The sequence below is a fragment of the Clytia hemisphaerica genome, unplaced genomic scaffold (genome assembly GCF_902728285.1).
Source record: "Clytia hemisphaerica strain Z4C2 unplaced genomic scaffold, Clytia hemisphaerica genome assembly, whole genome shotgun sequence".
Lineage (NCBI taxonomy): Eukaryota > Metazoa > Cnidaria > Hydrozoa > Leptothecata > Clytiidae > Clytia > Clytia hemisphaerica.
This window is the reverse complement of record NW_027104234.1, coordinates 265,431-287,696: the sequence shown is the minus strand read 5'-3', so window position 1 is coordinate 287,696 and position 22,266 is coordinate 265,431. Positions and strand designations below refer to the sequence as shown.

The window sequence follows — 22,266 nt, the reverse complement described above, 5'->3', positions numbered from 1 at the left end:
AAATTATTATTTTTGTTATATTATATTTTGTGTCAAATAATAAAACCCATGTTAACCTTAACGGCGGGAAATAAAAAGCGATATAGATTTGAGACTGAGATTGAAGAAAAATGAAGAAACGAAATATTTATCTAACCCCCTCTTGCTAAAAATCTTTTCAAACAAAAACTTTTTCGCGAAAGAAATATATTAACTCGACAGATTGAAAACAAAATATTTAAACACCTTTCTTTTTTCTTTTGTATGACTTAAAACTCTATGGTAACAACCTTCGTAACTTCGCATAGAAGAATAGTAGTTTAAGATTGACCTCTGACATAAGAAGAGCAAAAATGATTAAACAAAATGTCGAAGAAATTAGCTAACTGACCCGTTGGTTTGGTTTAACCTTGACTGACATTTTAGCCCCGTGCAAGAAAATCCCTCATAAATCCTTAAAATAGCTCAACAGGGAAGCCTTTTCAACGATACAAAATCTGTGAAACTCAAAAGAGCATCTGTCGATAAATTAATATATTGAAATTATTCATAGGAACTTTTATCATCAATATTTCATAATTTTCATTTGACTGAAAAATGTTTTTGTTAAAAAAGATAAATAAAGTTTATCATTTCATTTCATCAGGAAAAATTAAAATTTTTTCCATAAGTCAGGTCCTAGAAATTGAAAAAGTCCCAAATGTTTCAAAATATAAATTTATTAGTCTCGTTAGTAGAGTAGCTTTTTTGTTAAAATCAGTAAATATTTTCTATAATTTTGGTTAACATGGCGGCTAAACACAAATTCAAAATATTTGATATCTTCAAATTTTCATACTCTGAAAAATATTTCCCAAAACTCAGGTCAATTTTAAAACATTAATTAATTATTCAGAATCAATTCAGACGAACCTTTCAAAAATTAAGTTTTGAACAAATCAGGCTTATAACAAAATACACCTTTAGCTCGACGTCCCAGAAGAAACACAGACTAACACGGCGGACATTAACGGAAATAAATCCATATGCAGCGCTAAATTTAAATTCCCAAAGAACTCGGAGAGTTCAAGATGGCTATTCCTGAAAAATCAATAATTTTCTGTCCTGAACTACTGAACCAGGATGATACAGTGTTTGAAAACTATCCAACAAAAAAATCACAAAAACTTTTTGAAAGCGAGGCCATTCACCATTTTTATTTTTAAAAAGTTTTTTAGTGATATAAATATGTACAAAACAAAAAATATTCTAAAAATTATGGAAATAAGGGAAGAGGCTTCTTTTTTCTTCAGGAATCCCCAAGATGTTTACAAAGTTCAGATTCAATTCACATCTGAGCAGGTGTATAGATTTGATCTTAAATCACCTACCACACTAGTCAGTACCATTTAGACTAATGGAGACCTAGTTCAAAGAGATTTAGAGCTTAAGCTTTCTCACAGGATCAGTACTTTCGAAAGCAATTTCCACAATACGTTAACCAATCCCAGTTAGAAATGTCCTTTAACATCTACTGACATGTTTCGTTCAGAGCTGTTCCAAAGTCTATTCCAATGCAATGTCTTGTAATAGTTATTTAGTAGATGTGGTTTTATCTAATGATTCGATTTCAATGTATCTTCATTCTGAATTAAAATCAATCACTATCAGAACCGAATAAATCACTTCCCGAGTCACTCCCAGATTTATCTTTATCGTCGTCATTGTCTTGACTGTCATTTTTATTTTCGTTGATTGTCGTTTCATTGTCGGCGTTATTTTCGTTGTCGTCGGAATCGTCTCCCTCCTCGTCGTTGTCTTCTTCTTGGGCGACGTTCTCGAGCTGCACTAACCGCGCGTTCTGAAAATGACCCAAGGAGATAATTAGGTAATTTAAGAAAATTATTGAATAAAAAGAGAGATTTCACATTGAACCACAACAACATAAAACGTACCCCCGTATAACAGACTTGGTGATACCCCTCCCCTAAATGGAAGTATGGCTATGTCTCCGTAGAAAAAAATTCTCATTCTCACCTGCGACAGACACTAAATTATAATAAATTGAAACTGTTGAAGTCTTCATCAAGAGGCTACAAAGAATGGCCGTGAGAAGTTTGGACTACAACTAACCTGTAACCTGAGTTCGTTTTCAGTCGGTTCACGATTCTTGACAAGAAGTTTGGAAACTGAAGAGGACACTCCACCGGCACCACCACGTCCGCGTCGTTTGTTGAGCCGCACCCTGAGAAAAACAAAGCAGAATAAAGAAATCATTTAAAAGAAAATTATCATGCTTATAATTTCGAAATTTCCTATAAGAAAATAAACATGGTAGACAAAATGCTAGACAGATTTTCAATACTAAGACGAGGTGAATCATCTCAGAATATAATGCTTTTAAAAGTTAAAACGAACAAACCTGGTTTGAAGTTCGTTGTAGAAGACACCTTCGTTCTCGCGGAAAACGAAAAAATAATTTTCCTGAAAAATTAAAATGGGTAGAGTTGTCATAAGTGAAAGAAATCCTTGTAAAAATGAAAATGAAGATGAAATTCTCATCTTGAAGAAAGAAATGGCTAGATTAAAATATAATTTGACTTTCGGATAAGGTAGTAGTAAGAAATAGCAAAAAGTATAAATTTTGCGATTAATAAAAACAAAAATTTTCACAAGAAATAATTTCAGGAGATATTTTGATACCTCGAATCCTTTGATTGCTTTGTTCTTCACGTTCCAATTGTATTCACGAGCAAGTTTGTATAAATATCTGAAATGTAGGGAATAGGAAAAGAAAGAGCAATTAATTTCTATCCCTACCGAGATAAAATTTTAAGCCTACCAACCATTGAATTTTTGTTTGAAACGTGACACGTATTTTGGATGGGGAATAAATGGCTTCATTTCATATCCAGGAGTTTCGAATCTAGCCCCTTCGAGGCTTTAAAATCAATGCCAGCAGCTTGTGATTTTCAGCCTTTAAATAAAAGCAACTTCAGAAACCCGAACCCAAGGCCACGATTGTTCTTAATTTGTTTTGAGCATTTTATCAAAAAAACGAGCCTCTCAGAAAAACTTTTCTGATAACAATAGTTTCACTTATAGTGAGGTCTGGTAGCACATAAAAACGTAAGAATACTTCAGATGATGACAAAAGCATGAAATTTGACACAGATGATCCTTAGAGGGTCTAAAACTCAATTATAAACAGTAACACCAAATTTTGTCACCTGACCACCTGCCTAATGACGTCATCAGGTGCCTGGGCAAAATTATTTTTTGTTGAAAATATTAAAAATCTGATGGTTCCAGCGGAAAGAGCATGAAATGCTGATGAAAATTGAGGTATAAAGGATGCCTTCCTATCAAAAGTTATGAAGGTTGAAACTCTTGTGGTGACGTCATCACAAGCCTGTCTAGGCAAAACTTAAAAACCTCGTAAATTTGATGTTTTATACACGAATCTATATCACTTACTCATCACTGTCTGTAGGTTCTGTACCGCCCGCTGATTCGTTCTTTCGCTTTTCAAGTGTGTCTTTATTGGGAAGGAAATAAGCGACGAATTGATCCCCGCTTTCATCTTCCATACCACTAAAAAAGATAGGAAAGATATAGACTGGAGTCGTTTATAATTTGTGTAATACAGTAATAAGTTTGTTATATGATACGATAGTTTGCACGGGGTAATATCAGTTTGAAAGTAAAAGTTGTCCTTTCTGATAGTTATTGCTTATTACTTTCTGAAGTCTGAATTAGTTGAGCATTCTAGACTAGGAAAAAATAGCATCAGCTTGAATTTTAAATCACATGTCAAAGATTGCTCGTTTTAAAATTATGTGCAGCTAAATTGCCCAGTCTTTCGTCAAACAATGGAAAAGTGATATTTTTTATTTTTGGGGTTTTAGACCTAAATAATGTTGGGCAGACTTGACTTTAGATGTTCGGCCTTGTAGCTTTGTATCATATATGTTGGGCTTTGTGGTTATTATAAATCAAATAGAGAAAAATTACTAAAGTTAGTGTCAACCCCAGGGCTTCCTAGGGTACTAACTGGTTTCAAATAGTGATTACCTTGAGTTTCGGCCACTCAAGACCACTAAACAGGGCAAAAGAGGGAGTGGTGCCAGCCTGGCATTAGTCAAATGCACTTAGTACTGCGGGGTACTAGGTGCAAAAATGGGTGTTGTCACTCAAAGTGAACACATATTACTTATATTTCTCATATTTTTCAGAAAATAAAGTTAAAAGTGATGCTAAAAGTGTTGTGATCTCTCATGTCTGCATATGCCGACAATTGGCAAATAGGTCGATTATAAACGGTTATATGTCGGTAACTCATAAACTGTAGAGGAATTTTGATTAAATAAAGAGTTTCATTTGTTTTTCAGGCTTAAAACCCGAAATGCTAATAGCATCTGACATCCTCATAAAAAAACTTGTACGGTGACAAGTCACTCAATATTTTTTTTCCTGCGATGACAGCAGAAAAAAGACATAATTCTGAGATTTACCACAGAATATGTCAGCAAAAAAATATAATAATTCCATTAATTTATCGATTAAAATCTTATCGATAAATTAATGGAATTATTATATTTTTTTGCTGACATATTCTGTGGTAAATCTCAGAATTATGTCGATAAGATTACTGGTACACTAGAATCACCCAGTTGTCCAAATCTGATAAAATGACCTTTTTTGTGGGTGAGAATGTCGAAGAGAAAACATCATTAAACTTTCAGTTCTGAACAAATATAAACAGGCATTCGAACATAACAACCAATTTCAACGTTGAGTTGACTTAGCTTCTGCAGGTGTCAGCCAAGATCACTTAATCAAAATAAAACAGCATTGGATTGGGTAAAAATGGGTTTTGGAAGTTTAGACTTTTGTCCAGGACAGTGGTCTTTACCTTATACTAATTCAATCATACAGCTCAGCAGCAATAGGCGAGGGTTGAAAATGAAAGAGAACCGAGCGAAACTTCTTTTGACTTTTGCGCTCTTGATAGCATTTAAAAAAATTTATTTCGTTTCGGACAGAAATCTTGTCCGAATTTCGAAGGATGAAGTTTGAAGTTACCCAAAAGTTCACAGCAATGATAAGTAGTAAGTAAGTTTGCGACCGCAGTCGGAGGCGACCCGAAGGCTCCTCTTTCGATAGCTATCTACCCGAAGGTAGGGGAGGGCGCCACTCTTTCTCCCTGGATTGCTCCACTTACCCTTGATCCTTCTCTTAATTGCTGAGCATCAAGCAGAGAGGCATCAAGTACCATTTTGGAAATCTTTGGTATGACCCGGCCGGGGTTGAACCCACAACCTTGCGAACCGTAGCCGGATGCTCTACCACTGCACTACGGTCGCAATGATAAAGAGAGTGTATTAACTGTGGAACTGTGACACAAACTCTTTTTCTAAAGCTTAATCTGAACAGACGTGTCCTCGGTCACGTTCTCATAATGACAAAAATGACGAGCACTGATAAACATTTCCTAGAAATTTAATTAGAAAAAAAATCAGCAAAATATCAGCAGAAAAAGTAGAAAATTCTCGGTATTCGGGAGTAATATGTAATTATGTATTTATCAAGATATCCAATTTCAGCAGTTTAACCACATCTAAATAAAGTACTATTTACATGTTTTTTTTATAAGAACATCCAAAATTCTTGAAGTCTTCGAATGTTCTTAACTTATTTGAGTTTTAAGCCTGAAAATGTTCTTAACAAGTTCTTATTCTCACTTTTTTTTAGTATTTTTATCTATTTTCCTTAAAAATTGGGTGTTTTAGAGTCCACAAAGCCTTAAAATGTTCTTAACTTGTTCTTAACATTTCGGCCATCGAAACCTTTATGTTCTTATATAGTTTGTTCTTATAAAACGTGTGTTTGATCGAGATTTTTTTAAATTATGCTACACTTGGGGCCCTTATAATCCTAAAAAAAGACCTTTGAAAGTCATTCTAAAAACAAATAACCCAAAACAAGTATGTGAAGGTACTTCTTCCATATTTTAATTTACATTCCAGCTCACCATATAAGAATTAAGCTTAGTACTATCTGGTCATATAAACTCAAATTGTTCGAAACAGCTGATCAAATTTGTTAATGAGAATTCCAAAAATAGCTCATTCATCTAGAAGAATAGAAGCAGGTACACGCTTAGTCATATTTCTTGAAAAAAATGAAACATCTCAGTATATAAAACTTGGATATAAGCAGCAAAAAATTAAACTTTTCCTAGTTCCTTCTTAATTTTTGAGTTTCCCTTTTTTTAGAAATTCTAATAACTTTATCTAAAAACTCACTTCAGTTTTATCATTCAAAGGGTGGCGGTGCATACTATTTTTAAAGGGACATAAAAGTACTGACGAAATTAAAAAAGTATGCAGCGGGATACAAAATCAAAACAAATGTCACATGTCAAAATAAAAAATCAAAACAAATATGGCTGATTTTTATTGTTTCAATTGTTTTACAAAACAAGTTTGCTTTGGACACTTTAATGACACGTGGTTAGCGTAATGTTTACATTTTACTACTTTTATGTCCCTTTAAGGTTGTCAGAAAGGGATGTAAAATGATGCCAAACAGTATTTTAGAATTAGACTTTTGTTATTATGATATCAGTTTACAAAAAACAAATATTGTCTGTTGTGTTAAAGAATTTTAGCATGAGACAAACTTTTTTCGATAGAGAAAGATAATGTTATTAAATCAACTTGAATAAGAATCCTAAATTATGGATGTTGTCTGATATTTACTGGAAAGACACAAGCATAATCTGATAAAGTAAAGAAAGAAACTGAATATATAATTTAGAAACTTTGAAACTTTCTCTCTTATCGAGTTCTGTGTTGTGATACAAATTGAGGGGGGTTATCATTCTCCCATCGTATATGTAACTAGATTTGACGTAAGAAATTGAAGGTCTTTGATATGTTTGAGCCATCTTGTAATATTTTTCATGTTGATTCCATTAAACTAATATCAAAATTGAACGATTAGGCGAGGGGTAGTTTCCGTAGCCTTTAGAAAAATAATGTCTTCATTATTAATTTACATTCCAGCATAAGTGACAAATTACCAACTACCAGCCAGAAGACTCTTCTGTTTGAAGGTTTGAATATTAGCGAAAGTAAATGAACCCCAAACAAACGACAGTAGTTTCAAAAACAGGTGATGTAAATATATCTGTTTATACTTTTATCTTTCAGAGCATAAAAAAGACACTAAAACCAAAGAGGAAAATGGAAGCAAGTCTTCTGCAACAAAAACTATCTGGTTTGAGACCAGAGCTCATCAACCAAAACAAATGTACCAACAAAACATCATTGCACCAAAACATCTTGAGACACTCCCAAAGTGTACTACAGTCACAGCACAAGAAGTACAACCTTGGGAATGGTTACCATTGTGCAGACCCCCTGACGGCTGCTGAGTATCTACTCCAACGGGAATACGGTGAAACTTCCTTGTACGATCCAAAACAGCGGGCACCTGTCATAATCCCACAAGTATTCAATTCAAATCAATATGCTAAAAGCTCTCCGGTCAACATCCTTGATTACGAGATAGGAATGGCAACAATGCAAAACACTTTGGAGAATCTGACCAATGAACGACCAGATTATTGGTTTACAAAGGAAATGCAAGCATTTTATGACGAAAACGCGCAACAGTCAAGCGAGGATATCGATAAAAAGAAATTTGATAGATGGATTATTCACTGCAAGATCTTTTACCTTACCATTCAAGAGATTGGTGGTGGTGCAGCAACGTTGGACTTGCCGTTACTAACAACTTCAGAAACTGAATCTTTTGTCAGAGCTTGTCTTGCAGAGCTTGCTTCAAACTCACCACCACCATCATCCAAGTTAAAAAACATACTCAAAGGTGGTGTGGCCAACTTGCGTCAAAAAATTGAAAATCTGATTAAGAGTAATCCACCAAGTGATCCTGTAGCCTTATGGTATTTTGAATTGAACCTGGCAGAATTAGGGGAAAATGCTGAAGATTGGTTTCGGAATCAATTTTTAGCATTACTATCCGATGAAATTCTTCACGATACTGTCATCCTACAATCTGTCAAATTCATGACTAACATTAAAAAGAAATTTCATCAAGAGTTTGATTTCCTTCTCCTCTCATGGTCAAGAAAACTGATCATCGCTGTTGAAATCAAACGCCAATCGTCAGCAATAATGGATGCAATCGGACAGCTGGAAAGTTACAAACAGATATTCGACAAAAAACTTGGTGATCAACTTGACAACTCGTGGACTTTCCTACCAGTAATCTGTGTCGAGAAAAATCATCATAATCTCAATCAAACACAACACTACATTACCTTTCAAACTAACATCAAATCATGGCTCTCGGGGATTTTCACACAATATCCTGAATTACCATGCACCGTTTCATCGTTAGATCAAGTCAAAAATGTGTTAAGAATGATCATCTTCACAATCCATGTGTCAAAAAGTGCTCCAGTAACCACCTCAAATTGGGTCGAGTATACGTCAAACGCCATCGAATCTATTTCAACCGTTGAAAATATTGTTTTTTATTCCAACACTCAAATGCATATAATGAATCCCAACGAGCCACGCCTTCGAAAACTTCTCATCAGGGGTGGTTATGGAACAGGAAAAAGCTTCTTACTGGAGGAGAAAGCAAAACAACTGAGCAGAGATCCACATTACGCTGGCAACATTGTGTATGTTTGTTGGCGCGTTGAGCCAACTAGTTTACTTGAATGGCGTTTGAAGCTAGACTTAGAAGAAAAGCACGGAGTGAGCATTATGGGATTGGATCACAATGTTGGGAAGGTAATAAAGACTTACTTGTTTTTCCTTGTTTTTCTTTTCTTCACAGGGTTTCATTTCGAAAATCGGAGGTTAAGTTGTTTTAACAGGTCAAATATTTCACACGTAGGTTGTGGCTCGCCCGGTATTACCTTTAGTTAATGATTATTATTTTTTACTTATTACTTCTAAAGGGAACACAAGATTTATTGGTGCGAACAGTTCGTCAAAAAAAGGTCAAAGCATTATTTTTTGACGAGTGGAAAGAACAACAATATCACGACTTTTTCTCTTGGATGCTGAACGAAACAGTTTTCCAAAGTCTTGAAATCATATGGATCGCTTTTCAAGGTGGAAAGAGTGCTCACACCGAAAAAGCAGCCCAACAATTTACGTTGCTTGATCTTTCTACTAATTTCAGGAACAGTAGAGAGTTGGTCAAGGAGGCTAAAAATGTTGCTGACAAGAAACACTACAAATACAAAAGTGGGTTGGTTTTGCCTCCACCCATGTTCCCAAGTGGGCGTCCGCCCATTTACGTAAATTCCTTTGAAAATGCAATCAAGGAAATGCGAAAGTTGTCACAATCAGGGATCTTGGTGATCGCTGATACGAGAACCGATGGCGAGCATTGGGGAGAACATACGGTAGTCCTAGATAAAATGAACGAAGAATGGAAGAGATACGATTTCACTGATAAAGATTTCAAGGCCGAGGAAAACCCTTATGAAGTTCTCAAAAACGGTAACATCTTGTTGACCGACTGTTTGTTTATTCAAGGGTTTGAATGGGTGAATGTGGTTTCATTCCGCGAAGACGCGAACTACATTGATTATCATGATTGTAATTATTTCATGCGCTGCAACACAAACCTTATCGTTATTGAACGATAAAATTTAAACTCGTTTACAGCTCATTTACAATACAGTTGACTCTCGCTAATTCGAATTCGAACGGGGAATTAGATTTGTTCGAGTTACAGAGAGATTCGAATTGTAGAAAGTATTTCAAGATGGATACTCCTGGAAATAAGTTCTAAGAATAGAAGTTCGAAAAACGAGAGTATAATGTATTAATTTCTCGTTATCTATGTAATATTTTTATCTATTTTTCAAACAATTTCTCAATTTAAATTTCAAGTAGCCAACTTAATAGCCTTTCAGGGAAAAATTCTACCAGGAAAATGTGACGAAATTTTGGCTAACTGGTGAAAAACATTCAGGTCAGTTTTAACGAAAATTTGAATACTTGGCACCGCGAACAGCGAATAGAATGTTTCAAGTTCTATTAAAAACAAATATTTTATAATATTACGTTGTAACACTTTCTACTTTGCCAGAAGTTCAGAAAATGTTAAAGCGCTTCACAAATTTGTAAAGCTCGAAACCTTTCTTTTCAAAGCAAAATAATCATTTTAAAACCAAATCGTTAAGGTTAGTTTTCCTACTACAATACTGTTTAGGGATTCATTCTGAACCCATTAAAGGGGGGTGAAATAAAAATTGGTATAATTTCAACATACCGGATCATACCCAGACTCATTTCGTCGACAGTTGCAGCTTCACTTTTACCACGTGGCGTTGGTTCTGTATCGAAAATGACATGCGCACAAGGCATGTGCCAAAACTGAAATGGGAAGAACAAATACATTGCATTTATTTTATTTGCACTTTGCACGTAAAAAACATGTCTTTTAACTTTTTTCTTCTTGGGATAATTTGGTGATTTAACTGAATTCAATTTTCTTCTAACGTAAACGTAAAATATTTCCACCCAAGTACTTCTTCCCATGGCAAAGGTCTCAACAAACTTTGAAAAATACTAGATTCATTACGAACTAACCAGTGTTTTCAACTCGAATCTAGACTACAAAAACACTTTTTTACGCACAGCTCTATTATGTCACACCTCTTCGTAAGCTTGAAAGAACTTTGATGGGTGATTTACTCTGTTCATAATACATACTAGGCTTTTAGGGGAAGGTTTAATTAATTTCTGATCTATTCTCCCTTTTTGAATAAATTTGATACACAAAACACCCTTGTCATATAAGGCAACTCTTGGCAAAAAGTTATTTGTTGAAGTCACTCAATCATACTTAAGTGAGCAAACCGAAAATCTCCTTTGTTTTTTCAAAAAGCCATTGTAAACTAACAAAGCCTTTACAGAAAAGTTCAGAGTTCTAAAGGCTTATTTATCCAAAATTCAATGAATGACGGTTTAAATGATATAATTTCGTTAAAAATAATTGTACTGAAAATGTGTCAAATTTTACGACAGTTTATACAGTACTGTCAGATTCTAAATAATGATAGCTAAACTAAATCTATAGTTTCCCATTTTCAAATGAAAATAATTTCATATTCCGAGAACCGAGGGAGTGATAGAATCTAGGGAAACATTTTCTCCAATCTCTCAATATTAAAATCGTCTATTCAAAAATGAAAGAAGACACTTTATATTTCTGTATTTCGATGTTCTGATTTAATGTGATGTTATATAAAAATCTAAAATACAAGTTTTTGGTTTGGAACCATTCACATATGTTGTCTTGAAGAAGTTGTATGGAGTAGTGGAGGATCGGGAATGGGTTCTTCATTTACCAGAAGATCACCGAGGCTCATCACCAGATCTAAAGCACCACTTTGTCGTCGACGTCGTAAGATCTTGAAACAAAGTCCATTATATTTATCTTCAAAATGTCTTTTCAATTTGTTGAAGAGATTGACGATCTTGTTTTCACGTTTCTTGATCACCGATACAAAGTTGTTGAACTTGGAAATGTCATCCTTTTGTTCCGAGACGACTTTCTTCAAGCTTTTGATGGTCTTTGCATCGACATCAATCCTCGTTTTGGCTTCCTTGACCAGATCTTTCAAACCTCCAACTTTCTCTTTCAATTTGACATTTTCTTTTTCCATGATTTGGATCAAAGAAGCTTGCTCAGCAATCTTTTGTCGACAACCATTGATTTGACTTCCAAGAAAGACTTGAACACAGTTCACTTTCTCCATCTCATTTTTCAATCCAGAAACAACTTTTTCTAAACGATCAGCTCTCTGTTCTTGCTCCATTCGCCGTTCATGAGCGCGTTCTGTTTTCAAATCTTGAAGTTCAAATTTTTCTTTCCATTCTTCAGTTTCTTTCAACTGTTTATCAAGTTTTCCTTCAAGTTCTTCAATGTTATTTTCCTTGCTCGCAACGAGTTTTCCCAATTCTGCGATTTGACGTTGCAGAGATTGTACTGTAAAGTCGCGACGGACATCTTTATTTTTCAATTCTTCGATTTGTTCAGCTTGGTGAACAGAGACGAGACGATACTCGTCTGATTGAATTCGATAATCACCGAATTCTCTCATTTTTATCACAATATTTTACACAATATTCACAGCAACTTAACCTTGCTTCAAAAACACGACTTCTCTTTGCAGAGGGCGATGTTTAATTTAGTGAAAAAGTTTTTGACGAACAGTTTTGATGAAGAATTGAAATATTTGACGTCACTTTTCATGGTTGACGTCAATTATTGTTCAAAATCACTTACGTCAATATATACGGGATGAAAATGAAAAGAACCGTTCAGAATCACTAACACAAGCCCTCTCTCGCTAGACTCCAAAGGTGACTTAAAAAACCTTCATAATAGGCCGCAATATAAATTTAAAGTTGTTTATTATTCAAAATGGGTTGGCTTATTACAGGATGTTTTACAAGCAATAATGTGACTATTTTTATAATTATCTTTCTTACACTCCTTACCTTTTTATACTTCTGAATATAGTACCCAAAATACTCGCTGAAAAAACGTCAAAAAAAACAAGAAATATACCTGAAAATCTGGGAAAAAAGGTAAAATTTCGACAGGTTTCAGCCTTGGGTTCGAGTAATGACGTGTGATCTAAATTGAAGGAGAAAGGAGATACAATATTTCAATAATGAATTTGCACCACATCACCATAAATACATCTAGGTAAAGAATAAAGAATGAATGAGAAGAATGCATGTCCAACTATTTTCACTCTTGAAATTTGGGTTTGAGAGTAGCACATGCGATACTCTTCAACTCATCAGCACTGCGTACCTTATGCTTGCCAAATCGATTTAGCCAGGAACTCTGAACCACAAAATGAACTTATGAGAGAAATAGTGGACAGAAGATATATAATACGTCACTTGTTCACCATAAATACAGAGGGATGGTCCATTTAATTGCGAAAAATGAGGTCATTAAATCATGGTCAGTAAAACTTTCCAAGGATAACTTGTTGACTTACTGGTTTCTTGGCAGCTTCAAAACTTGCTTCGATAGCTTCCAGTTGTGATTCTCTATCCTGAAGTGTCAGATAAAAATGGTTTTAATTTTTAAAGAAGATCCTTACAGGGCTCAGACAGATATCAAGAAATTATTTTGGAACAAGTTATGGCCGATTTATCCCTGAACTTAATCCCTAAATGACTAATTATAGATCTCAGGTGCAACCATTGTTGCCTAGGAGATTTCTCCAAAAGCTTTTATTTTCCAGATTTTCCAGGGACTGTCTTTGCCCTGCCTTAACATGATTTTTGATAAATGAAAGCCAACGAAAAGGGATTAACTGAATCGAAAAATCCTAAATATTTTATACAGCATTCATTGGAAGTATATTCGGGTTTACAAAAATCAATCGACGTTGGATCATATTCATAAAACTTTGTGTCATTCTATCCTAAACCTTTCCTTTAGTGGAACTTAGAATAGACCTATGATAAATAATACCAAAGGATAAAAGATTAGATTACCTTATATAATTCGACGTTTCCTTTATTCTTTTTCTTCGATGAATAGCCAACTCTGAAAAAGAACACCAAGGCAGGATATCTTTACAATGAGCTCACAATTGATTTCAATATCAACGCCATTGAAGGAAAGGTCCTTATTCTTCTAGACTGGTGGCCTTGATATTAATTTACAGTTACACATCAAGCCATTTCAGCTACTTTCGAGGGGAGAAAATTGACAGGCAGAAACTTTTGTGATTTTCTTCACTTTTCTACAAAAGGTACATACAGTAGTAGTGGAAAAATGCTTTTTTTGTGAAATCACATGTAATTTTCTTACTTTGTTTCAGCCATATCACTGCTCTGTTGAAATCGATTGTATTCTGTTGAAATGTATTCGGTTTTTCGAAGCCATGACACAGTCTTCGCGTGTTGCCGTTGTCTGAAAAATTAAAAAGGAGGTTTCATGAATTTCTCTATATCTTAAAGGGGAAAACTAAGTCGGGTAAAACTTTTCGTCACGTAAAAATTCCTTTGTCACTTGCCTAAAGAATTTCCTCCTTTTCCCCAACTAAATTTTTCCTTTAACGTAAATTACTTGATACATTATTATATACGTAGATATTTTCTGTGTTAAACCATAACTTGATTCCTTAGAGAGATTTACCAATCGGCATAGGGGGGGGGTCAGATAGCCAGTATGATTGGTCTGGACGAAGGCGGAGTGCCCCCTACCATCTAAACTGTATACGGAAAAACCTTTGCTGCAATGTCATTGGGAAGAATGAAATGAGAACTGAAATAATTCCGTTAAAATATCATTTTGAAACTGGATTCACTGTTACAAACCTCTTTTTATCTGCTTGTGGTGCCAAATCTTCTTCTAACAGTTTCTCATCTGCCGGGTCAAGTTCAACTGTTAAATAGTTAGAAATGTTGAATATATTCATGATTTCGGTTTAATTATTAATCTAGATAATTCATTTGTACTGCAAAACTGTAGCCGGTCTACCCCAAAAGTATAGGACAATCTATTCAAGCCTTTTTATAAACAGCATGGATGTAGTCATAATGACTTGGTTCTCTCATGAAAATTTTCAATGTATGCAAGTTAGCGTTAAAGAGCTCTTCACTTGAGTGGTATCTACACTAGGCAGGAGGTGGTCCTCGTTCAATCATTGAGCCTTAATCAGAAATCTTTCCTAGATCTTGACAAGATCCACTGGTGATTGATCCAACAACCTTCCGCATCGTATCCGAAAGCTCAATCATTAGAGAGATTATGTATCGGAGATATTCTACGGCTACGGTTGCGGTGCTACCCATACGGGTCGTCACCAAAGGCAACATGTCATTGTCTACTTTGCTCTGTGCGGGCAAAACACAAAAACACCGTATAAGCAAAGTCGACATAATGCCGTACGTCAAATATTGAACTTGCTTTTACCCGCCATTACTTGCCTTCGCCATTTCCCTCACCACTTTAACCGTAGCCGTAGAAAATTCCAGATACATAATCTCGCTATTGTTTGTGAGTGTGTTTACATACTCTTAAGAAATACTCCAAATCAACATACCATTAGGGTCGATATCATAAGTTTCTGGGTTGATCAAATCTATAGTTACACCGAGGTCAGGTTCTGTTAGTAATTCATGTTTGTAGTTTTTTTCCAGTGATGTCGGTTTGTATTGTATAAATCTACAATAAAAAGTCGTAAGTTATTGATCGAAATGTAAAAGTAACTCGAGCAACCGCGATACGAAGGCTCCTCTTTCGATAGCTATCCATGATAGATAGGTAAGGAGGGTGCCACTCTTTCTCCGTGGATTGCTCCATTCACTCTCTATAGGTACTGAGCATTAAGCAGAGAGACATCAAGTACCATTTTTTACTAAGTACTCACCCGGGAATCATACTCGTAACCTTACAAACCTTATACTCTACTGCGCACGAACACTCTACTCTTACACTACGGCTCGCTTATCCATATAAGTTCAGTCTCCAGAAACAAGCTCCATTTAAAAAAAACACGGCATACTCCAATTTCAGTTTGATAATTGCAAATTTTGGGTAAATAAACCATTTAAATAACCCAATAGCCAGTTTGAAGAACATACATATAGATACATATTGAGTTACATCATAATAAGCAACACAAGTTTCATCATTAATAATCAGAGTTCAAAATAAATGGAATACCTGTTAGCTTCGAAAGGATATGCAATGAATTTGGCATCGAATGGGATGTCTGGTAACGTGTTTGTATATTTGACGTTGCAGACGAAACCTTCCTTTCTACAAAAAAGGGGTCAATTTTGAAAAATGAATATAAACGTAGATAAAAATAAAATTCGATCCAACGACTACTTCCTTTACCCTTTGTAAGATCTCCAGAGTTCGCGAGCGAACCTATTATTCATATAGGTACTTACACAGAGTCGTGATTTAAAGTGAAATATATTTGCATTTCTAGAAAATGAACTTTTTGAGTACACAATGTAAGAGGTCTCCACACCAGTACTCTTTAAACTAAATTTAATTAAAGTTGAATCGTAACTGTGTAAATCGAAACATACACGAATCTCTAAAAGTTGAGTTTAACTCATACAAAGTCAAATAGGACTTGATGCTGCTGTCAGTCAAACATTAAAATCTTACAGTAAGTACTGTTACCTACCCCTTGTCACGGCTGAAAAGAAAGAAAAAAAGACGGTATTTTAATATTGTCAAAAATTGGGCCAAAAAATTTGCTGTTTCAACAAACTTAAGATAAAATTTGAAACGTAGCTTCATTACCAGAGGAGTCTCTAAAAGTTAACTTTTCATTCTTTTTTGAAAATGACCTTTAGCGGCCTTTAGAGTATGGGAAAAATTGAAGCTAGAATACAAGTTTGCTATATATAAAAGGAAAAAAGTCTCGTAGCTTACTCTTTTTTCTTTGTCCCTGAGTTCTGTATCGTCGGTGGCATTTTGTTTATATTAATTTATTATTTTCTTTTTTTAATTTAACCTAGAAAAAAAAGAAAGAAATACACCAGATATGAGCAAAAGTAAAGAGTTTTGACTAACGATTTCGATATCAAGATGAGAATGACAGTCGCCATTCCAGTCAAACAAAGGGAAAATGATACAGAAAAAGTTTTGAACTGATGAATAATGAAAAAATAAGAGTATTTGAAATTTTAACACTGACGATAATATCCGTAAAAAGTAAATGCATTTTTGTAACTATAAAAAAATAATGATCCTATTTTTTTTTTTTCTAAAAATTTATAAAAATAATTATTTTACAAAATATGATGATTTGTCTTTCACAACGTAACTCAATCCAGACAAGACAGTTGTCGAACCAACCAAATACCTGAAAAAAAATTTTTATACAAAGTTGTTCAAAGCCACACCGCTTTTCCTAAAATCATTTGAATTTGGAATGTGAGGAAATTGCTTTGAAACTTTCCAATACCAAATAAACAGGACGATGTATAATTTTGGGTTTGTGATACACAAACATGAAGCTACCTAAAACAACCTTGGATTTTTCATAGACTCTCCACATGTGAGTATGTGTGACCACGCGCCTCCGGGGATCAGGGTACTACCCTTGCCGCTTAAGTTCAAAAGATGGACCTTACGTGGGACTCGTTTATTTGAAAAAAAAATGACCCTGAATGGGACTGAAATTCCAAAATTTTCTCAAAACTGTCGATATTTTTCCCCAAAAAACGTACCCTACGAGGGACTGACTCATGGAATTGAAAAAGGTTACCCTGACCAGCGGCATATCCCCGTACCCCTTTTAGCCCAAGTACCCTCCCCTCCCCCGAGGACACGCCTTTACTTTTCTAACAAATGAGAAAGCCTTAACCATACCAATAAGCTTGAAGATAAGGGTGGTTGACAAAGCCTAACACAGGAGCTGTCATTGACAAAGCTACCAAACCAAGTTGAAGAAATGTATTGTACTGAAAAAATGAATGAGTTCGATATCGAAATAAACTGATCAAGGATATAGTAATTTGTGCAAATACAGTCTTTCTGAAATTATCTCGCTTGAATTTAAAGTCAGCTTCACAGAAAAGTCGTGATTATTTATATTTTATGATTTTTTTTATATTTAAACATTTAAATCTAATCATAGTGGGCAGAAGGGTATCAAGCCACCCCTTAAAAATGGCACCCCCTCTTTTAGCTCAACCCCCCTCTTAAAAATGAAAATTCCTCGACTCCCTCTTTTTCCCAAGGTTTAAGATCAACCCCCCTCTTTTTTCGACCTTTTCGACAAAAGCAGCTGTCTTACAAAGATTGAAAAAGCAACATACTCCATCAAGAGTTCTAGAAACAGAGTTTTTGCTTCATTCAAATAATGGAAATATAATAATTGTTGAGAAATTTAAAAATGAATGAAAAACAGTCCCCCCACTTAAAAAATCAACCCCCCTCTTTTTGTCCATGTCACCCCTTTTATTTGAAATTTTCACAAGCCCTTTTCTTTTAAATTCAGTAAAATTCTCAAACCCCCCCTGCCCACTATGCTAATCAGGTCGGACATCAGCAAATAAAAAAAAAGAATGTGCTTTAAAAACCTTGCTGATCTGTGTTGGTTCCATTTGTACTTTCGAGTTTTCAAAATCGAAGAACTTCTCCAATGTTTTCTAAGGAAAAGAATCAGATCAAAACACATGGCCAAATTGTTAAAAAAACATGGTATAGCAAAACTAGAACATAGAAATGATTATGAAATTCAGAGTCACGGCCAATCTAAAACGAGTGCTTGCTGCTGCTTTCTTTCATCAAATTAGGTCAGTTTAGCTAAATCTGTGATTTGATTATGTAAATTTTGAGCTAACCATCCCAAGGTCTACGTTATGTAGAAAGACACATATTTCACTGAAACCGACCATAACTAAAAAATATCAAACAAGACAATCTTACAGGTGGTTCCAAATGTTTGTAATGGAAATATCCAGCCGATGTCATAATCATGATGTCTCGAAGAATTATCATCACACATAACGGGGCTGATAAGTATGAAATATAAAGATTTGGTTTAAAGACTCACAAATTTTGATGAATAGAAAAATAAAGTGAAAATTTACACGCCCAAAATAAATGACGGATGTTTAATTGAAGAACAGCTGCTTATACACGCTAATATTTTTAGTCAATATTTAACTGGCGTGTGTAAAGCGCTCTATATCTAACCTCGTCCCTGTGTAGAGAATTATTTTGCACTATTAGTAAGTATCAAAAAGCTGATAATACTCATTGAACGAGGTTGCCCTTCACCAGCCATAAGAACCATTCTTTTTCCCTTTCACCAATGGTTAAACTAAATGTTTTGAAAGCCCCTGAAGACCCTAATTCCAGATGATTAAAACTAGGACAATTTATCAATTTATATAAGCAAAACCAGCATGCTCTAGTTTAGACGGCCCACTTTTGTGCCCTGCTTATTCTAAGAAGTCCTGTCTATTCTTATGGCAAAAAGTTGCAGAAAGTTGGTAGTTAGAGTCTTTGCTCTGTAAAGTTTGAAGAAAGACATTGCATTGAAGTCAGAACAGGGCAATGCATTGGCTTTAGACCGTCAACTTTCTGCCCACAATTACAATAAGCAGGGCAAAAAGTGGTCAAGCAAGGTGGTCGTCTAAACTAGGTCTGTGTGACCAAGAAAATTCCTTGATGTGACTTACTTGGTATGATTCCAGCATAAGTCAAAGAGAAGGTAAGAACACTAACAAGAACTTTATCAGCTAGTGGATCAATAAATGCACCAAATATCGAACTTTGTCCTTTGAAATTACGTGCTATCCAACCATCAACCTGATATTATAGAAAGATTAGATAAAAAGGAAGAAAGATAAAGAGATAGTCATGCATAATAAAGAAGAAAATCATATTAATCATTGTTGGACAAAAAGTTGGAGACATTGAATGGGAGAAAATCTGTCAGTTGACGTTATTTCAATATTGAATGACTATAGTACCATTAAGTAAAACTAGTTCATATTTAAATCAATTCAAACTTCGTCGTTGACAAATCAAAAGGGCAAATCACAAAATTAGTGTCTGGGAAAGCTAAGAGTTTTTCTGTCTAGCTAGCCTTAAATTTGAGAATTGGCCCATTTTGCATAGTAAGGAGGGTCCCATCTAAATGAAACAGGGTCAATCACAAAATTTATGCTCACACAAACAGAAAAATTCTTTTAGTTTTCTCGGGCAATAATTTTAAGATTGGACCTTTTGATTTGTCAACGGCGACTTGTATTAATCATTAGGGATCATCCTATTTTGAAATAAATTCTTACAGAGTCTGTGACAGCTGCAGCCATAAACAATCCCAAGGCCCAATCGAAATCTTGACAGAATACAAGGTAGCCAATATAAGGAGAAGCTAACATTCTCAATCCGGTTAAAACATTCGGTATGGTGAGGAATTTTGATTCTTTTACAGGCTGAGATAAAAAAGGTATACAATTTGAATAATACATACATAAAATGAACATATAAAAGGAATTTAATGAATTAGTCCCCTAGGTAGGGCTGAATAAAACCTCAAAATATTATGGCCTTACTCAGTTCTTGTATTGAAATTCTATTGTTTTCTTGCAACGAAAATAAAACTTGTTACTTGAATTAACTTGATCTTTTGAAAATAGTTAGACAAAATATTTTGAGGCTCACAACCACCCACAGAAATTACAGGTCCATAATCGTAAAGCCCGTAACCTAGAACGCTCAAGCTATTCAAAGCCCTGGGCCCAAAGAAAGTTTTTTAAAGCAAAGTAGAAAATCAATGAAGATTTTTAACAATAAAAAAAATATCAAAACTTGATAATAAACTTTTTTTTTTAATTCTAACTAACCTCATCCACAGGTTTGGAGTATGAACGTCGTTGAGTGTTGGAAGTTTTTATTAAATGTTTTGAAAGCTGGCTGTATGGAGGTTGATGTTTGTGATTGATATTGGATGATGGTTTCTGTCTCCGATCGATGCCATTGTTTGCCACCAAGATAGAAGAGAATCTAACTAAATTTTTCTGTTGTCGACTTATTGTGTAGAAAAGCGGCGATATAGATTTTGAGATGTGCTTGATTCTTTGCAAACAGCCACATCCAGAATAGGCAAACATTGTTTTTACCTGTTATAATTTGGTATAGCTTTTAAAAAGAATTGCTTTAGGAAGCACAATAAATGAATGCAAATATAAGAAATTTTGACAAAAACTCTTGATAAAAAAGAAAAATGCATTAGTAGTTAGTTTTGCAAAAGTAGATTATTCAATAGAAAAGTGAAAAGCTGTCCAAGTCCTTGGTTTGGAAAAGGAAGACACGTGCACCAAAAACTATTCAACATTTCTGTATTCTAAATTTCAATTGTACAAAATTGCTTATCCCTAATTTCATATATTATTGAGGCTGATCAAGTCTCTGGTTCATCACCATTCTCTTTTTCAACATTTTCCCCTGGTTTTACAACAAGTTCTTTAACATTCAGAAAATCAATCATTTTTTGGATATCTTCGCCGCATGCCAAGTCAACCACATCAGTTGGCATACCATACCTCATGTAAGGACTTGGTTGAATGTTATTACTCTCTGTGACAATTCTGAAGAAATCCTCAGAATCTACGTCAATATTGGTTGCTGTGTCAATTCCATTCAACTCATCCCAGGTGAAAAGAAGAGCATCGGTTAATTCTCCAAATGGATTGAAATCTACTACGTAGAAACGGTTCTGAGAGTTAATGTACACATCGAAAGTATAGTTAGATTCAGCAAACTCATCTTTGATTCTGCTATTGAAAAAATTGGTGATCCCACGCAAGATCTTCTCTCTATTTTGCACCAAATAATCAAAAAATGTGTTATAGTGGCGCTGACTGATACCGACCAATTTATTGTTTTTGACAAATCCACGAAACTCCATTCCAGGCACAATACTGATATACTTACGTAACACTAGCTCAAATTGATCAGATGGTTGAGATGACTGGTCATCTTCACAAAATTTATAAGCATTTGTCAAGTCGTTGGTTACAAAATCTGAACTTTTTAGTAATAAACACACATCACTGAAATTTGTACATTTCAATGTGCCATTATGACTCATCCATGCTGCATCTTTTGGTGAACTCCAATTCAATTTTGGAAATACTTCTCCTCCTATTAAAATAAAACTCTAGAATATGTTAGAAGATGTCCTTTTTCTAAAAAAGAATTTACAAGATATTTCAGTAAGATAATCAAGCGAAATAAAAAGACGGTAAAGAGATTTAGCTTGGAAAAAAAATTTCAATAATGAAGCTTTGCTTCAAAATTAAAATAGGGATATTGGCAATAAAAATTGAGTAAATTACCTAAACTTTTGATTGACGCTTCAATAGAAATCTTGGCGATAAAAATTAAGAAAATTACCTAAACTTTTGATTGCAGCTTCGACTTCTTCTTGAAGTTCAGGGAACTCTGGTATTGTGACATTTCTTTCCTGCTCATCCCATTCGACATTGTCATCTTCGTCCGAATATCCTTCTAACTCATTCGAATATGTTGGTGCATTCGAATCTGGCAATACAATACCATCAGTTTTTAAATACTCAACAAATTCACATGACAATTTAATGATTTTACTTCGAAACGTAATCTGCTTAAAATTTCCATACCAACTTGAGAAAATACAATTGATGCAATTTTGTCTCTTCATCACAACCACCATAAATTATTTTATATCTTAATAACTGAAAC

The 22,266-nt window shown here is 34.6% G+C and overlaps 4 protein-coding genes across 4 annotated transcripts; 1 reads left to right on the top strand and 3 right to left on the bottom strand.

Annotated features, from left to right (window-relative positions):
* Nucleotides 1-1,146: 1,146 nt before the first annotated feature.
* Nucleotides 1,147-16,536, bottom strand: LOC136816014 (RNA polymerase II-associated factor 1 homolog). Its single transcript, XM_067072435.1, has 15 exons — nt 16,453-16,536; nt 16,202-16,213; nt 15,724-15,819; nt 15,101-15,222; nt 14,373-14,439; nt 13,864-13,965; nt 13,545-13,596; nt 13,040-13,096; nt 12,595-12,663; nt 10,288-10,391; nt 3,436-3,552; nt 2,662-2,728; nt 2,381-2,442; nt 2,092-2,203; nt 1,147-1,819 (listed from the first exon to the last, which is right to left on the bottom strand). The coding sequence occupies exons 1-15, from the start codon at nt 16,491-16,493 to the stop codon at nt 1,616-1,618; spliced, it is 1,284 nt and encodes a 427-aa protein (XP_066928536.1). The 5' UTR covers nt 16,494-16,536; the 3' UTR covers nt 1,147-1,615.
* On the top strand, nt 7,145-9,837 carry LOC136816013 (uncharacterized). The gene is made up of 2 exons (XM_067072434.1): nt 7,145-8,789; nt 8,960-9,837. The coding sequence occupies exons 1-2, from the start codon at nt 7,209-7,211 to the stop codon at nt 9,656-9,658; spliced, it is 2,280 nt and encodes a 759-aa protein (XP_066928535.1). The 5' UTR covers nt 7,145-7,208; the 3' UTR covers nt 9,659-9,837.
* Nucleotides 16,537-16,724: 188 nt separating the features above from the next.
* Nucleotides 16,725-20,869, bottom strand: LOC136816012 (probable cardiolipin synthase (CMP-forming)). Its single transcript, XM_067072433.1, has 7 exons — nt 20,388-20,869; nt 19,830-19,976; nt 19,215-19,344; nt 18,457-18,542; nt 18,108-18,176; nt 17,395-17,486; nt 16,725-16,885 (listed from the first exon to the last, which is right to left on the bottom strand). The coding sequence occupies exons 1-7, from the start codon at nt 20,652-20,654 to the stop codon at nt 16,807-16,809; spliced, it is 870 nt and encodes a 289-aa protein (XP_066928534.1). The 5' UTR covers nt 20,655-20,869; the 3' UTR covers nt 16,725-16,806.
* LOC136816010 (cell division cycle protein 123 homolog) lies at nt 20,863-22,237 on the bottom strand. Its single transcript, XM_067072432.1, has 2 exons — nt 21,940-22,237; nt 20,863-21,687 (listed from the first exon to the last, which is right to left on the bottom strand). Exons 1-2 carry the CDS (start codon nt 22,235-22,237, stop codon nt 20,945-20,947), a joined length of 1,041 nt encoding a protein of 346 aa, XP_066928533.1. The 3' UTR covers nt 20,863-20,944.
* Nucleotides 22,238-22,266: the final 29 nt, after the last annotated feature.

Bases quoted from the DNA above. Each gene is read 5' to 3' on its own strand.
- LOC136816013 (XM_067072434.1), top strand. From the start codon at position 7,209: ATGGAAGCAAGTCTTCTGCAACAAAAACTATCTGGTTTGAGACCAGAG. The intron at 8,790-8,959 runs GTAATAAAGACT...TTACTTCTAAAG, and splicing joins TGGATCACAATGTTGGGAAG to GGAACACAAGATTTATTGGT.
- LOC136816014 (XM_067072435.1), bottom strand. From the start codon at position 16,493: ATGCCACCGACGATACAGAACTCAGGGACAAAGAAAAAAGA. The intron at 15,223-15,723 runs GTATTCCATTTA...TTTTTATTGTAG, and splicing joins TATCCTTTCGAAGCTAACAG to ATTTATACAATACAAACCGA. The intron at 3,553-10,287 runs GTATGTTGAAAT...TATCTTTTTTAG, and splicing joins ATGAGTCTGGGTATGATCCG to TGGTATGGAAGATGAAAGCG.
- LOC136816012 (XM_067072433.1), bottom strand. From the start codon at position 20,654: ATGTTTGCCTATTCTGGATGTGGCTGTTTGCAAAGAATCAAGCACATC. The intron at 19,345-19,829 runs GTAAGAATTTAT...CTATAATATCAG, and splicing joins CTGCAGCTGTCACAGACTCT to GTTGATGGTTGGATAGCACG. The intron at 16,886-17,394 runs GTATGGTTAAGG...ATTTTTTTTCAG, and splicing joins CCTTATCTTCAAGCTTATTG to GTATTTGGTTGGTTCGACAA.
- LOC136816010 (XM_067072432.1), bottom strand. From the start codon at position 22,237: ATGGTGGTTGTGATGAAGAGACAAAATTGCATCAATTGTATTTTCTCA. The intron at 21,688-21,939 runs GTAATTTTCTTA...TTATTTTAATAG, and splicing joins AGCTGCAATCAAAAGTTTAG to GAGGAGAAGTATTTCCAAAA.